This window comes from Chenopodium album, chromosome 1, assembly GCF_948465745.1.
Source record: "Chenopodium album chromosome 1, dcCheAlbu1.1, whole genome shotgun sequence".
NCBI lineage: Eukaryota > Viridiplantae > Streptophyta > Magnoliopsida > Caryophyllales > Amaranthaceae > Chenopodium > Chenopodium album.
The window spans coordinates 3,656,160-3,673,638 of NC_137834.1; the positions used below are offsets into that span (position 1 = coordinate 3,656,160).

Here is a 17,479-nt window from a genome sequence, read left to right on the forward strand (position 1 = left end):
GAAAAATGGAGGATATTGGAAGAAAAGGGGAGAGGGGTAGTTCACGTGACCTACACGCATCAGTCAATGTCGAAAAACATTGGTCAATTGTCGGAATATAGACTAAGGTTTAACTCACATACAAAAAAATGGTTTAAGTTATGAATTTGCCAGAAAATTTGAAAAAGTTTTTTTTTTTTTTTTTTTTTTTTTTTGCAAAACTGACCTTTTACATTTAAAATGTATGTTTTATTTTAATTATTCATGTATTATAATATTCTTAATACTTCGTACTTTTCCCGTTCTCCTAATACGAAGTATTACACCATGGGAGGATTCATGCATCTCAATGCAGATTATCACCCTTAAGCATCTATGTGGTTGAGTGTTTGGTAGAAGGGTGTAAAAAGTGTCAAAAGTTCAATTGGTACAATATCACATAAAACGGAGATAATGTCTTATTAGCGATAGTATAATTCAGAAGTTATTTATAAACCAATTATTTTTTATTTTTTTAACAAGATGAGAAATTGCTTTCTTTATTATCAATTATGCCATAACTGTTCGAGAGGATGAATATTCATGAGATCTTAATTCAAGTTTCTGAACCTACAAGAGAGGGGGAGTGATGAGAAATGCTACAGAAATTTGAAAATTGATACTCAAAATGCCATTCCTAATAAAACAGAATGACATTTGCCTTTAATTGACTAATCACTATATCTTTACATTGTATATGGCAACAAGTTAAACATTTTACAAACCCATCTTTTTGGGTCTTAGGTATGTGGTAGCTCGTCGTGAACCTGGCATAGCAATTTTTTGGTTTTCTTTATCACGTTTTTCCCTCTCTTTTTCCTTCCTTTTTTTCTCCGCATATTCTTGTTCTTTTCTCAAACTCTCCATTTCTTCCTCCATAGCTGTCTTCTCTTCCTTCTGTTTCTTCTTATGCTCCAACAATGATGTATCTGACTCTTTAACTGAGAAGAACATCGGCCCTAATTCTGCTAACCAATGCGGCTCCACAGCAGTGACACACTGCATGTACTCTTTTGAGGTCAAAAGCAGCTCGTGATAAACAACATACTCTGGCGTGTACCCCAATCCATAAAGAGCACTGGTTGGATGTAGATGGCATGGTATGCCATTCCTTGTATTAACATACTCACCAATCCCCTTCTGCTTTGCAGAGTTCTGGAAATATGCAGAACATATGGCTTGTCTAACCACATCCCAGTCAGGAGATGATGTAAGGGTTATCTTCAGTTGTTTCAGTATATCCATAAGTTGTGATCTAACCTCCCTAGCCTTGCGTAAAGCTTTAACCTGTAGAAAATGATCATTGCACCAATCTCCTCGATAGTCGTTGCTTTTCCATTGCTGGTACACATTGAGAAGTGTCAAGTGGTCTGATTCAGGGACAAAGAACTTTTCCCTAGCCGCATCACTCTCCTCTTCCCTGTCTTTAGGACGGAAAAATACTTTAGGTACTGAAAGCATGGAAACAATAGTTAGCACCTCATCAAGGCAATCTAGCTTTTCACCCATCAGTAGCATCTTTGCCAGTGGCGGGTCTAATGGAAATTCCACCATTTTCCAACCAAGATCTGTCAAGCTCCCAACATTGTTAAGGGCACCCAGCACCCACAACTGGTACATGGAATTGAGGATGTTCTCTTGTGGAGGTGGGTCCATGAATTCGAAGTCTAGCAAGTTCTCAATTTTAAGAGATTTCAAAAGCAAAACTATATTTCCAAGATTTGTCCTCTGAATCTCAGGTACAGGACTATGAAGCATCTCATTCAGATATGCACTTTCTGTATAAAGTCGGTAGCAAGTGCCAGGACCAGTTCTACCAGCACGTCCAGCACGCTGGTCAGCCGCAGCACGACTCACTGGAAAAACTTGAAGAGCATCCATACCCATCTTTGGATTGTAGACCTTCATTTTACTGTATCCAGTGTCAATAACATAAAATATACCATCAACAGTTAGAGATGTCTCGGCAATGTTGGTTGCTACAATGCATTTTCGCGCTCCATCTTCAGCTCTTTGAAAAATTTTTGCTTGTAAATCAGCAGGGAGCTGTGAGTAAATGGGAAGAATTAGGAGCTTTGCAACTTCCTTCTGAGTTGAGGAGATTAGTTGCTCCATGCGCTCAGCAAGAGCATAGCACGCCGTCTCAATCTCATCCTGCCCAGTCATAAAAATAAGGATGTCTCCGGGAGGGGAGGTTATGTGTATAGTCATTGCTTGCTTCACAGCAGCTTCAACATAGTCTTCACAAGGTGTTTTACTGTATAAGGTATTGACAGGAAATGTTCTCCCAGGAATATGGAATATCGGGACACTGGAAAGGCAGAAACATCAAAAAATTAGTTCTAAAAAGTCAAACAAATTTTTGTATATATATATATAAACACAGAAAGCTTAGCATCTATTAGAAAAAGCAAAAATCCAGCCATTAGGTGTTAAGAGCCTTAGCCAATCAATGTTTATTATGGAGGTTCATAAGATTATGATTTGTAGTGGAAGTCTGCACATTTCTTCTGGCCTAAGTTGCATTTATTAAAATTAAAAATTACAACTGAGGACAGTAAATACTCTGAGGACCTGATTGATTGATTCTTCCTCTTCTTCTACTTAACAGTCTTTTCACATGCCATGATGCAGCTATTGTCTGACTTTTATATAAGCCTCTGATGTCTCTTAAATTTTTTTATATGTGAGGCATATTAATGAGAGGGAATTAAAAGAGTTGCTTTTGATCTGCTTCGCTTGATTAAATACTTACACCAATTTACTATCTGACAACTAGACAAGAGTTCATGTAATCAACAAGTCTGGGTTTGAACAAGTAAATCCTTCTACTACAATCTTTTGCAAGCACTCACTTTATACAATTTCAACTTCATTTGGAAGGTCACATACTCACATATCAAACACTCATCGAAACCGAAAGGGAATTTGATAGGATCTTAAAATGAGAAGGATGAGAAGGAACAAATATGTGCATATATTTTTTACTATACGTGCATTTTTTTTTTTATATTGAATGTGCATAATTGTATTTCAAACTGCTAAATTTTTTATATTTTCTGGAAAAACGAAAATTATGCACATTTGTTAAAAAATTATGCACATCAAATTTGACTCACATTTTTTTTTTTTGCACATTTAGTTAAAAAAATATGCACATTCAGTACAAAAATTATGCACAAAAAAATCCTTCTCATTCTTCTCACTTTAAGAAACTTTTCATTTGACCCTACCCCCTTTCCACAAGATTCGCAACTACCTTCCGTGCTTCTTCAATCTCCATCAGCCTCTCTTCCCCCATTATCAGTGCAATAGCCACCATAAATCACTCAACACATGCTAACTTTGGATCTCTTACCAGTTACCACAGTCTCCTGTCAGTGAGGCTCTGTAAGTACTACAGCTAACTACTGGATATTGCTGCAGGACCTAAAGATCACCCATCTTTACAACTCAACAGATGTACACAACCATCATCTCAAAGGGTGGGGAGAAGCGAAATTCACAGAATTGAACAGTTTTCCTTCCTTTGATTTAAGGAAACAAACTCCTTACAAAAAAAAAAAGGAAGTGCATATTATTTAATTCATAAGAACAACAGAAAAACAAAGTACACAAAGAGGACAAGGTGTCCTCATTATAGTAACCAAAATTACCACAACTAAAGTAGCCTAAATTCTTTAAATTTTGTGTCCTACTTGAATCAGATATAAAGTTGCCCCTCTTGTTCGCTCTACTTTCCCAATCCTCTATCTTAATGCTCTCACTTGGACCAGCTACCCTTGCTGAATCAAAGGCCGTATTGTATTAATTTAGGGCTTCTTTCCTCTTCTATGTACTCTCACCTATTATTTGCTGCTAAGTGTCTAACTTTAAGGGGAAAAAAATGTATATATATAGTGGCATGACCAACAGGAGTCATGTTGTCTTGGTTCAAAATCTGCTTAATATGGGCAACAAAAAGACTGTACGAGTACTGAAAGATTAAATAAAAATAATGCGAATTATAGATAAAGACACATTACCTTCCAAAGAAATTTGAAAATTTCTGCGCATTAAGAGTTGCTGAAGTCACAATCAGTTTAAAATCTCGACGTCGGGCAACCACCTTTTTTAATATGCCAAACAACACATCTGTGTTAAGTGATCTCTCATGCGCCTCATCCATCACAATGACACTGGGAAATAGTTACAGCCTTAATTTTAGATAAATGTACTCAATTGCAGTATACTAATAATTTCATAATCCCAGTTGCAGAGCCATTTAAAAAATATCAAGATTAGAATTTCACTAATATATTAAAAAGAGACTATAAAGGCAAGAAACACTAACAATCTTACCGATATCTTTCAAGTTCAGCATCTTTCAATGTTTCACGCAGAAGTACTCCATCTGTCATGTACTGCAAATTGAAGAGGGAAGTGTATAATGAAATGGCCAAAACTTGATTTCACAAAGAAGGTTTTTCTTTTTAATGCAACACATTCTGTATAATTCCAGAATGAAATACACATACGAAACACAAATGCATTAAACATGACAAGAAAATACGTCCCAAAAAGATATCAACATCTTTTTGGGACATAATTTCTTGATAATAAGCATGAAATTCAACATTAAATTGGGTGACAAACCTTAATTATGGTATTGGGTCCAGTAACATCCTCAAAGCGGATAGCATACCCAACTTTGTCTCCCAGCTCAGTTTCCATCTCTTCACTAACTCTTTTTGCAACACTCATTGCAGCAACACGCCTTGGTTGAGTGCATCCAACAATGCCATATGAAGTGTAACCATCTTCATGCAAATACTGTAAAACAAGTTCATATCAAGAAACATATTAACAAGGTTACTTTGCCTCCTAAATACCCATCCACAGATCCAGTGTCCTAGAGAAAACCTCCATTTTCCTGAGTTCTATCAAATTTCTATTTATTCCCTCGATGCCAACCTTTATTTATAATTAAGCATCTCCTACCCTCACCATGTGAGACCCTATTATTTTCATGAATCTCTTAATGTAGATCTCTTTCTTCCTAAGAGTGAAAATATCTACATGAGCGATCACACTCTTGCATTCTCCTTGATTTCAGTAACCAATGGGGAATTCAGGAAAACAGAGACTACAACATGCATCTTTCTCAAAATAAGATGTTCAGTACAGCATACTTCATTCTCAATAAAGATTAATGAGGAATAAATACCTGTGTTAGTTGAGTTGTCTTTCCTGAGCCTGTCTCTCCAACAACAACGACAATCTGATTCTCTCGAATAACCTGCGATCAATTCAAAGGATTGTATCCAAGTTCAATATGAGCAATAACAAACCAAAAACAGATCAAAATCATCAAATCACCATAAAAGTACCACAAGATTCCATCATAGAGACAAAAATGGGTATACGAACAAAAATACGTGAGACAACAACCAAGCCCAGATAGAACATGAGATGGAAGACTAAAGACACAATATGTGATAAGACATTCTACAACTATTATTCAAAATTTGCTATCATTCAACCAATACTGCTCTTTTTACATGTATATGTCATCCCAAACACAAATCCTCCGGTCACCGCCGAGCCTTGTTAAATTAAATTATGAGCATTGGAGGAGGATGGTTAAGGAATCATAATTCAGAAGTGAACACCATGAAATAGTTCCATCAAAATGCATTTGCAAACATGAAAAATAACATGTTACCTGTAAAAGCTCATCCCTAACAGAGTATATGGGAAGATATTGTCTCTGCTGTGCCAGAGTTTTCGTCATTGCAAATTCACTCACAGCTTCGTCTTTCTTTAAATGCTGAGCAAACTTTGCATCTTCTTTGAAATCAATTTCCCCATCTTCACCAACCTTAGCATCATCAGCATCAACCTGAAATTGAACGCATAATGAAATAATGTACCTTGACAAAACTGGATGCAAAATGAAAGAATGTACTTCGACGAAATGACATGTATAAGAGATCCACATTGCTAAGTATTACAAGACACATACCTGTTCAGCTGTTTTCTCAACGCCAAGGATATCCCCAAGTTTAGAACCAGCAAGTTCCCAAAACCGTTGGCGTGACTTATTCATGCTTTGTTTTTCACGAATTTCCCGCACTAAAGCAGATCCTTTACGAGATATAATAGCCATATCTGAAGTTGGATCCTTCAAAGGCATAACAGGTTCTGCCTGCTTAGTAAAAACCACTCTACCATCCAAAAATGGAGGTTTTGTATCTGTGTCAAGCATAGGGAAACAAGCGCTTAGGTAAATAATTTCCCATTCCAACCGGGGGGGGGGGGGGGGATAGATATCATTTCTAATTTTGACTTACCATGAACTAAAAGAATAACCTTGTTCTCTTCTTCATTGTCAAATTCAGTTTGAACCTCAGTACCTCGAACAGCGCCTGATCTCATCAATTGTCGATCTTCCCATTGTTGCTTGTCTGCACTAAGCTGTGAATGCCTCTTGCTTTGAGCACGTGACATCATAGTTCCATCACTTCTCATCTATAGAGAGACTATGATTAGAGAGAGAGAGATAATGGAATACAATTTGAACTAAAAATCACTAATGAATCCTCAAAACATGACCAGGATCATCAGGTAAATAACCATTTAAGAATCAGCAACAAATCTTAAATGAAAATTTTACGACCTACAACTCCAGACACTTAACATTGTAAGCACCATAACTACAACCACCAAATAAAATAAAATACTCCAGATATAATGAAAAGAAAAACCAAAATCATGCCATGTCAATATCATATCACAAAGGGATAAGATAATTATGCAAATCTCAAATATCACACCAGAAAAGTTTTGTTTAGATTGAGTTATTTAAGCAATTGCATGTATAGATCCCAGAGACATAACATACACCAGTCACCCTGTGCAAAAGCTAGAAATTATGTGGTTTGTTATTTTAGAGTTCTCAATCATGTATAATATAAGAGTAACAGAATGCCAGAAGAAAAAGGCAATAAACAACCAAAATTAAAAATTAAATATCACTTGAACATACCAGCCTTTTTGCCAATTGTACTTCTTTCTTTTGGTTTGTAGCATCATCACCAAGATAGAAGGATGAATTGTCAATGTCATAAATATTGCTGCCTTCTTCTCTATCATACCTGTATTCAATCAGAACTAAATGTTAAAACAGTATCACCCACCACATATAAAGTCGTTCAAAAAGTGAACTGCAAGCAAAGGATGAAGATACAATCAAATAAAAGAAAATGGACTAAATCACACCTAATGAGATAATACGAAATACTTTGTATATACACATAGCAGCTGCATACAAATGTATAACATATATAAGCCTCACTCACCAGGCGAGATCTGAATTGTATTCCATTTGCAATCGCATATCTTCTGTGATTTCAGGATTTTGGTCTATAGCTGTGGCACTTCCATCAGCATCCATATCCTATATTAAGAATAGAAAAACAAAGAGAATGATTACCTCCAAACCTCAAAAACAGAGAAAGGGAATAGAAAGATACTGAACAAATCTACAGGCTACATCACTCACAAAAGGTACAACATATGAACACTGGTTTCAAAATATTATACCTCAAGATTTTGTAAATCGACAGTAGAGCGCCTTTGCTTATTTGATCTCCCTTCATACCGAGAACTAGAAGATCGCACAGAGGAGCCAGAAGCTCGAATAGGGACAGGTGACGGGGAAACATGATCCCAAGGGGAAGCATAAGCTCCTTCACCAATTTTAAAATCAGTGTCAATTGAAGTAATATGTAAATGAAAACAACAATCTATAAGCAATACACAATGAGGTGAGAACATACCAGAACGCGGTGTTTGCCAAGGAGAAACCAATCTCGCATCAGGGGATGCTCCAATGAACATAGGGGATGGTGAAGGCTGATACCGGTTGCTAGAATTATGTTGACTATCATGACGAGGAGACTCATCCCACTCCCATCTCCCATCATCCCAATCTGACCTACCTGCCAATTTGCATGTGAAAAGACTGAGAACACTATTTTCAGAAATATTGGTTTGTGTAGCAGACCCCATTTTTGAAATTAAAACTTAGATTGTTGTTGTTTATTAGATCCAAAAAATATTGAAAAATCTATGAAAATATGAACACTATCATCTATAAAAGGTGTTCCACTATACTTTTAAAATACAAATAAAGAAAACAAATAATCACAATAGAGGTGTTAATTATGTGGTATCAGAATGCTACATCTACATTCTTCAATATGTGAGAAATGTATTACTATGAACTCACTGCAAATCATTTACTCCCCTTGATAAGCATTTTTAAAAATTAATGAATTACTATAATTTTGATACTTGAAATTTGGAAGTACACACAATGGAAATGAAGAGAACAAAAACCTCAACATTATAACTAATTCTACTTTTTTAATTTCTTTAGCATTTTTCTTACTCATCGAAGACCAAAATCAGGTAATCAAGAGTCCATGACATGCCTTCCATAAATTGTTAGGCTTTTAAAAGCACTTCCTCCCCATATATATATGAGGTAGTTTTATGAGTGCTTTGACTGGGTGACAACAGGTGAGATTCAATAATAAAAGGCTATACATACCAGGCGTTCTCCTAGATCCTTCATATCTGCCTCTTTTCCTGTCATATTCACCATCATAGCCTCTATCATTCCACCTACTACTAGAGCCTCTGTCATACCGTTCATGTTCTGCACCACGACTCCGGTCTTTGCCATGTCTATGTGTACCTTTAGTCCTTTCACTTCTAGAGTTATCTTGAGAGCTATCCCTGTCATTTCTTGAATAGACTTCAGAACGGATGCTTCTTTTAGAGTGATGCATGTCATCGTGGTCTTCACTTACACTACTTTCTGCAAAATAGATATCAAGAAGAATGTTAACAGAAAATCAAGCCACATGAGGACAACATGATAAATTCCTTGCCAGCTTTTTCTCATTAAAACTAATAATCGTAAGTCCAGATATTGTGGAGGAAAAATTGTTGAAATCAAAATAGTAAAACATATCTTTTAAAATATTTGTCTTTCGTATTCGTAGTAAAGGCATCGGACGTAGTTCATGTGTAATGGACTGAATTTTCTGGCTAAATATTTCTGATTTAATAATGCAATACTAAAGATGAAAGCTTTAAGATTGATTGATAATGGTGCAAGGGTTACAAAAGATAGGTTAATAGCTTAAGGCTATTACTCTCAAATAGTGAGTTTAGCTCACAACTCTCCAAAATGGCTTTAGGCCATGACTCTCTCTAGGTTTCCCTAATAAATTTCTGCCTACCTTCTTCTTTCTACCCTCTCTCTATTTATACTAAAGCTAAGGGCTATAACCTAATTATCAGACTTCCCAAATTACCCCTCCTAAAGCCAGTCTATTAATCACGCTTTCCCAAAAAATGCCAAGGGTTTTCACATTGAGGCTCCTCTCTGGAAGTTAAGAAGTAATAAAGGATTTATTCGGGACACATGAGAGAGTAGTTTATAGCAATTGCACTCCCAAACTCATGGTCAGAGAGTACCTATACCATTAAGTTTCTACATGCTTCTCCTTTAATGAGGGCATATTTTTATAAACAAAAGTAAGATAAGAGACCATACAGTACCTGATTGAAAAGTACCACTCAAAGCAGCATCACGGTATCTCCTGTTGGGCCGCCGTTTGTTGCCTCCGTGTTCCACAGTCTCATCTCCATCAACATCTGTCACAGTTGACTTCTCCTCTTCATCAAGAGATGAAGCAACAGAAGTGATTCTTTCTTTGGGAACCTTAAAACCGCTATCTTGTTTTGATTCACTTCGTTTTGCAAGTGCAAGGACATCTAACCCTGATAAAAGAAATTACAGAAACATACTATTGCTCAGATATAAGATATATTTCTTGCACAAAAAAAAAAAAAAAAAAAAAAAAAAAAAAAAAAAAAAGAGGGGGTAAACTGAGACAATTTGATATGAATCATGAAAACAACTTGGGGCCAAATGAAACCACATGCAAGGGTATAGTGATTTCATTAAGGCTTTGTTTGGTATAACTTATTCAGTCTAAAATAAAGTGGCACTGTCTGAACTTATTTGAGTACATCTGAGCTTATTTTGTATGATATAAAACAAAATAAGATGAAATAAGCTGAAATCAAACAGATCCTAAAGCAAGAAACTGTGTTTTTAAGGCCAAGGTAAAAGGTTGGATAATGGGCAAGGTAACAGGCCCTAAGCATTTCCTTCTCTCTCTTTTTTTTTTTGGCAAATCAAGCATAACAAGATTAAAATCCATTGCCCACAAACCAAAAAAAAAAAAAAAACAACCCCCTTTCTTATTTTCTCTACCCCCTAGCTCTTTGCTCCCCTTTCCATTGTGTAAAGCTCAATTCCTCAAATGAACTCGGAAAAATCTTCAGAGGGTGCTAATAAGTAATAACCATTCCTACAAAAGATAACTCTATATGACTGCAGGCAATAAATGCATCAGCTTATTAACAATCAATCAATCAAAGTCTTAATCCCATAAGTAGAGTTGGTATCGGCTTATTAACAGAATAACACAAATTTAAGGCCAATAAATGAACATCTTTGTTAGCTAAACGAGTATATGTAGGGAAGTACTTAGATCACGGAGTCCTGAATTCCTTAAAAGCAAGATTTTTTATACTACCTCGGAAAGTTCGACTCACTTACTATTCATTTGGTCAAAATTAAATAACTTTGATCACATATTATAATTTATATCATAGAAATAATTTAGTAAGAGAGATCTCATTAGATTCCCTTTATTATAAAATTTTCAAATATCAACTTTTTATAATTTTCACTTATACATAGCTGAAATATTCATGGTCAAATATGTTCATTAGAGACTGCATAAATGCAAAGTGAATCGAACTTTCAGGAACGGAGGGAGTATATAAAAATCCATCAGCTAGCTCTGATAATAAATTACTCATTAAAAAAAGGTTTTGTTGTGATGATGAGAATTAATGAATTCTGATGCCTGCATTTACTAACAATGATGTTTTAGCTTTTTCTCATGAGTCATGACTCTGCAACACTCTACTGAAATCAAATTTGAATTTCGCAAGTGACAAAGTGATAAAGAAGTCTATGCATCATACGATCACATCAATAAACTTGGAGATCCTTCATAATAGTTTGACATTGACACACCATCCACAACACCCAATCAAAGTATAATGTATGCATAAACTGCAGGAAAAAAATATATTATTTAAAAATATCACACGATAGTATATGAAAGAATAAGACTATTTTATCTAGATAAATGAAATATAACTCAAACAATCAAATGATGGCAAGAATTTGGAAGTAATGAAAAGATTTCCAAGAAAACTTAGTGCAGTAAAAAACGACAAATAGTATGATAGAAATTTTCGGAAGTAAAGATTTAGAATTCAAGCAAGAAAAAGACATATAGTACCTAAGAGAGATTTCTCAGGACGCTTAAAGACAACACGCTCTTGCCCTCGCTTTTGAAGTCCTCCAGCAACACTTGGTTGCTCCCCTTCCATAGTAACGATTGTACTATCAATGTCAGGTTTCTACATAACATTCAAACATTTAATAAGCCCAAATTCACTAAGTTGAAATCAAGGAGAAAGTATATACTAATTATGAAAATAGTTAGAGAAAAAATCAAGAATAAGTTTACTCTTGATCTATGATGACCGAAGAAAGTGAGTTTAAAAGAAGTAACACTGGATAGAAGTGAATGGAGGAAGAAGGTATATGTGAATGGCCATTGGAAACTCTTGGTTCATGAACCCGACCCCATCCATTGTGAATAAGGCTTTGGTTTAGAAGTTGTTAAACATTCTATAATGTGAAATGCCATAGAATCCAATAGGCCAATCCAATTCTTACAACATTTTCATTATTGTGCTTCCACAAGTTTCCTTATCTTTCACCTCAACTTCTTGATCGAATTCAAGTAATACAAATATACAAGCCCATTTCTACACTAACCCATTTAAAAAGGCGGTAGTTACATGCAAATGAAGAGTGTAGAATGTAAAATAAACAGAATGCTCGTAACAAATAGCAATGACAGCATATACTAACCTCCATTATTGCAGAAACTTGTTATGGAGAGCTGGAAATATCCAAAAAAAAAAAAACAACATAAAAGGGAAAAAGAATCATCAGTAATCTATCTTTAGCGTAATTGGAAACAGTTAAGGAAACACAAGTAGTTCAAAACATATAACACAATCAAGCCCGTCCCGAGCCAGGGCAGGAGGAAGAAGAGGTATAATCTCATAGTTGAATCCTAACATTAAAGGGTTCTGCAATACATTAACAACCAAATTTGATTCAATTATCAAATAAAACTCATACCTTTAGCGATAATTGATTCAATTATCAATTAGGATCATAATTTTTTTTCTAACAATATAATCGCTGGTTATGATCTTTCACAATCTTAGTAATTAAAACCAATAGTTAAGATTTTCGAACCCTAAAGTTACTACACTGACTAGTCCAATCCTAACATTAAAGGGTTCGGCAATACATCAGCAACCAAATTTGATTCAATTATCAATTAATTAGGGATATTGGATTCAATCACATAATTTTAATTTGTAACAACATCATGGGTGGTTATGATCTTTGATAATCTTAGAAATTAAAACCAATAGTTGAGATTTTGGAACCCTAAAATTACTGCACAGACAATTAATTAAATAAAATAAAACCCTAGACTGTGAAATTGATTAGAAAAAGAAACAACAAATTTACCTGAGAAGGTGCTTGAATGGGGGATAAAGGTATTAGAAGTGCGCTTCAATGGAGAACTCGGAGAGAGGATGAGGAGGTGGTAAGGTTACGTTGATCGAATTCCAACTTTCCAAGATAAATTCGATTGAAAAGAAAACCTAATACTACGTATTTGAATCTCTACTAATTTCTCCTGCATATCTTCATACTTCAATTTCGAGGGTTTTTGGGTAGATTTTTTAGTTTCTTTTCCTACCCATTATTTTGAGAATATATCTTCAGGGTTTATGGTTAATTTAGTATATCTTAAGAAATATTGTTTCCTATCTTATGAACGTTTTGTATAAATACTCAACCTATTGATAAATAATAATCAAGCAGGATAAAACCCATTCTATTCTCTATTTCCTATAATTTGTCATGGTATCAAGAGTAGGTTAAATCTTGGGACCCACCGGCGGGATTTAAAATTTTGCTTCCACTATGCAATATTAATACTCTTTAAATTTTTATTTTTTTTGGGTTGGTACACATTAATCATATGTGTATGTTTTTTTTTTGGGAGAATTTTTTTTTTTTGTGGGAGTATGTGAGAAGACTTCCTCCACTATAACAAATCTTTGGAGATGAAGACATTAAATAGCGTTATGCTTGACGCAATTTTTTTTTTTAAAAAAAAAACGGCTCTCCTGTGTCGTGAGACAAGATATATTTGGTTCTCCTTGTGCCATGAGACAAGGTTTGTGAGTTGATTCGAGCATGATTTTGCTCATTTGGATATGAGAGTGTGGTTTACTCTGAAAGACCAATACAACATTTGAGTGTGGTTTACTCTAGAAAAACCAATATTTGATTGGAGCTCGGTTTTGCTCTGGAAAAACCAAAAATTATTATTTGCAGGTTCGAAAAGAATGACGTTCCTGTTTGATTGATGACTGATGAGTTCGAAAAGATGAACGTTCTCATCCTTGAAAAAGAAGAAACAAAAATTGAAGGAGGCATCACAAGAGTGTGCATCTCGACTTCAACAAAGTGAAAAATTTCCAATCGCAACGTTTGTGTTACTGCCGTTACGATTGCGGGAGGGTGTTAGTGATATCGAAAAATATACGTGTGATATATTTTCCCTAGATATCATTTAGAGAATAATATATTTAGGATATTTATGTTAAGATATTATTTTGAGAATATATCTTTAGGGTTTATGGTTATGTTAGTATATCTTTAGGAATATTGTTTCCTATCTTATGAGCGTAGGTTTTGTATAAATACTCTACCTATCGATCAATAATAATCAAGCTATTCATTCTCTCTTCACCCATAATTTGTCAAAGAGTGAGGGTAGAACTATAAAAGAAGATGAAGGAATTTAGTTAGATAAATAGAACTTTATTTTATTATGGTGGAAATGAAACACTTCACCTTTTGAGTTACCTATTTAACATTGTTTTAAAAATTAAAGTCAAAATAAATTTTTAAATTTTTTACGCATGTTACGCCATTTTATTAATTACAAGTAGTTGTTAAAAATAGTTAATAATATAGTTCAATCGATTCTAAAAAATAATATGAAAAAAATGATTTTTTTAGAAATTGTATTTTTCATATTTAATTAGAAAGTATTACTCCGTAAAGAGAACATAGTTGTTTTATCTTAACATGTGCTAAAGAGTCTATAATTTATTTCTTATTTTAAAACCGTGCATCGCACCGGGCTAATTTAGTTTATTAATAAGAAAAAAAGGTAATGACCCAGGCCCAAATACTAGTGTATGAATTGAATTCTGGGTTGTTTGTAAGATTTTGATGATTTTGGTTTTTGGGTGTTGTTCTTTGATTTTGGTTTTTTTTTTTTTTTTTTTTTTTTTTTTTTTTTTTTTTTTTATTATTATTGAGTTTTTAATGACATGCCCTTTGTTAAACATCAGTTAGCATATTTGCCTTGGAGTCCGTTCTTATCTCCAAACTTGCAAATAATAGGAAATGGAGGTAATATTTATAATCTCTCGCTTAAAACAACTGCACCCGTTTTTAACTTGATGCAACCTGAATTTGGGAATTTTGGGTTTTGTTTTTATTTATTAACTATTTTTTTTTTTTGAAATAATATTTATCTACTATATTTAAGCTTGTGCGATACACAATTTCAAACGTAAGCACACATAAACATATTAAACATAAATGGAGCAAAGCAATACATAGTTGATGCAACAATAACGAACAAGTTCATGTTGTTATGTTTAAACAACTTTTTTTTTTTTGACGAATATGTTTAAACAACTTAACGTTCAATGTAGTACAAGTTGATTTATTTGTCATGTGGGCGAAGACGAATCCGGAGTCCTTCAACTGAGACAGGATCTGGTGTATAAATAATCTTTTCATTGCAATTAGCTTTTGATAGTCTAAATCGAGTCACCACATTGTGCAGATAAACTAGGATCTCAGTTCGAGCAAACTCCTTCCCACAACACATGTGTGATCCTCCTCCAAATGGTACGAATACACGAGGTGGTAATTTCTCTTCAAATCTTGAAGGGTTGAATTTATCAGGATTTGGAAAGTATGTTGGATCCATATGTGTTGAGTAAACATTCCAGTGTACCTTATTCATCAAAAATAAATATTTAACTGTCATCAATCATAAACTTCATAGTATTTGGGGATGCCCTGATTTCTCATAGTGAGAGACATTTTTGTAAATAAACCAACAACTTTATTCAATTGTGGAGCCACAATAATGAAAAAGTTATTGATTTATTCACGAAAATGCCCCATGAGAAACAAATTTCGTTTCTCAATAGAGAATTTCCCATAGTATTTAGAGGAAAAATATTTTATGTAGTAGATATGTTAAAGGCCTTTTTCAAATTCATGTATAGTACCTTCCATCCCTTCGGAACTGTGAAGCCGGCGTAAGAGATGTTAGTGGTGGCTTCACGAAAACCTCCAATCACAGGTGGTTTTAGTCTCATAGATTCACATACAACATTCCACGTATATTTCATTTTTAGAGTATCCTCAATAGTCAAAAGCTCTCCTTTTTCTTTTGATTGTGCAATGTCTAATTGCTCTGTGAAAATTAATCATAACACATTGCATGAAATACTACCAGCCAAGAAGTGTAAGATAGGAAACCAAAGAAATATTATAGGCATTCTCAAATACGGTATAATTATCATCAATTTCCACGCAACAATAAATGACAGATAATCTATTTGAAACGAACTTTACCTTTGTTTACATTTTAATATTTAACTAGTGTGTGGTCCGGACGATGCCTCGGCTTACTAGTTTGTACTTGTTTAATTTGCTAATCAAATTCGACTGTTTGGATAGTAAGACTTGTAGGTTTCGAGTTTAAGTCTTGCTATAAACATTTTTTAGTTGTCAAGCTCAATCATTACATAATGGAAACAAATAGTATAATAAGACACAAATTAACTTATCTAAGTTAACTACTCCGTATAATTTTGTTGGATAAAAAAAACACAGTTAATAAATGACTAAGATGACAAGACTCTTAACTTAACTTAAGACTTGTTGGTCTTGAGTTCAAGTCTTGTTATAAGCGTTTTTTAGATGCAAACCTAATACATATGAAAGTGACATGTCATGTTTATAATGACATGTGGCGCAAATCGCTACGTGGAACATATTCTGTTTTAGGAACGTTTTTTAATATATAAGTATAGATTTGTAAAAATTAAAAAAAATATATATATTTTTAATAATACAACTTTGGGATTATGCAACAATATTACTCGGTACAATCTTTGAGAGTGTTATTTTCAAATCTGTAAAAAAAACTTGTTACAAGTTACCATGACACGTGTCATCATGTAATTGGTTTTAATTTTTTTTTTAAAAAAATATTTTTTTAAAATTTCAATCAAAATTGTTAACTTTTATTAACTTATAATTATTTTTAAAAATTAAATTTTAATTTTTTGATAAAACAATTCCTTTTATTTATATATACGCAGTATATATAAAAAATATTAAAAAATAAATTTTTAAAAAAAAAAAAACCAACTTGTTACCACCTCCCCTACCACCCTTCCACTACCACCACTGCTCCCCTCCCCTACGAGCAGTCCTCTCCCTAACCCAGGAATTGTTCGGCCGGTGCCCAGCTCACCCACACACCGTCAGCCGCAGGCCCGGCCCAAATTCGGTTGGGGCCTCAAATGTAAATATGTATGAAGTATATATAATATATAAATTTTATTAAATGCTAACTTTAGCTTAGTGGTTTAGGGAACTCAAGTTTGCCGCACAGAAATCAGTGGTTCAATTCCCACCAACGTCAAATCTCTCCTTTTTTTTTCTTTTTTTTTTTTTTGTTGAAATTTTAAAGCATTCCCACTAACACCCCTTAATGGTTAATATTTTTGGTAAAAGTAATCAAAGCTATTTAATTTCCACAACCATTAATGCATTTCGTTTTTTGTCATTGTAAATAACATAAACCCTCACAACATTTATAAATTTATTTTTTTAAAAAAATAAATCGAGTAGAGAAAATTCATATACCAATTTTTACACTCCATTCTTGACAGGGACTCCAAAAAGGTTGGGGACGGCCCTAATCAGCCAACCTACCTCGTACCTAAGGTAAAGGTTTTCTTATGTTAGGGTTTTGTTTGGGTGAGTGGCGCGACGGGTAGGGGGAGATCGGAGTAACGGGGGGTAGGTCGGTCAGCGGTGGGTGAGTTGGAC

At 34.2% G+C, this 17,479-nt stretch overlaps 1 protein-coding gene and 1 pseudogene across 2 annotated transcripts; both read right to left on the bottom strand.

Annotated features, from left to right (window-relative positions):
* Positions 1 to 478: 478 nt before the first annotated feature.
* LOC145640250 (pre-mRNA-splicing factor ATP-dependent RNA helicase DEAH7-like) lies at positions 479 to 12,992 on the bottom strand. 2 transcript variants are annotated; one of them, XM_081691556.1, is made up of 17 exons: positions 12,779 to 12,992; positions 12,101 to 12,131; positions 11,460 to 11,580; positions 9,649 to 9,855; positions 8,615 to 8,884; positions 7,839 to 8,000; positions 7,603 to 7,748; positions 7,359 to 7,456; positions 7,046 to 7,154; positions 6,351 to 6,528; positions 6,023 to 6,252; positions 5,723 to 5,899; positions 5,225 to 5,296; positions 4,654 to 4,830; positions 4,360 to 4,421; positions 4,044 to 4,196; positions 479 to 2,329 (listed from the first exon to the last, which is right to left on the bottom strand). In XM_081691556.1, exons 2-17 carry the CDS (start codon positions 12,104 to 12,106, stop codon positions 736 to 738), a joined length of 3,762 nt encoding a protein of 1,253 aa, XP_081547682.1. In that variant the 5' UTR covers positions 12,107 to 12,131; positions 12,779 to 12,992; the 3' UTR covers positions 479 to 735. The 2 variants fall into 2 exon arrangements, with proteins under 2 accessions (XP_081547682.1, XP_081547680.1); XM_081691554.1 differs by having other exon boundaries at positions 9,634 to 9,855.
* Positions 12,993 to 15,065: 2,073 nt separating this feature from the next.
* Positions 15,066 to 15,765, bottom strand: LOC145556275 (beta-amyrin 6-beta-monooxygenase pseudogene; annotated as a pseudogene).
* Between the last annotated feature and the right edge of the window lie 1,714 nt (positions 15,766 to 17,479).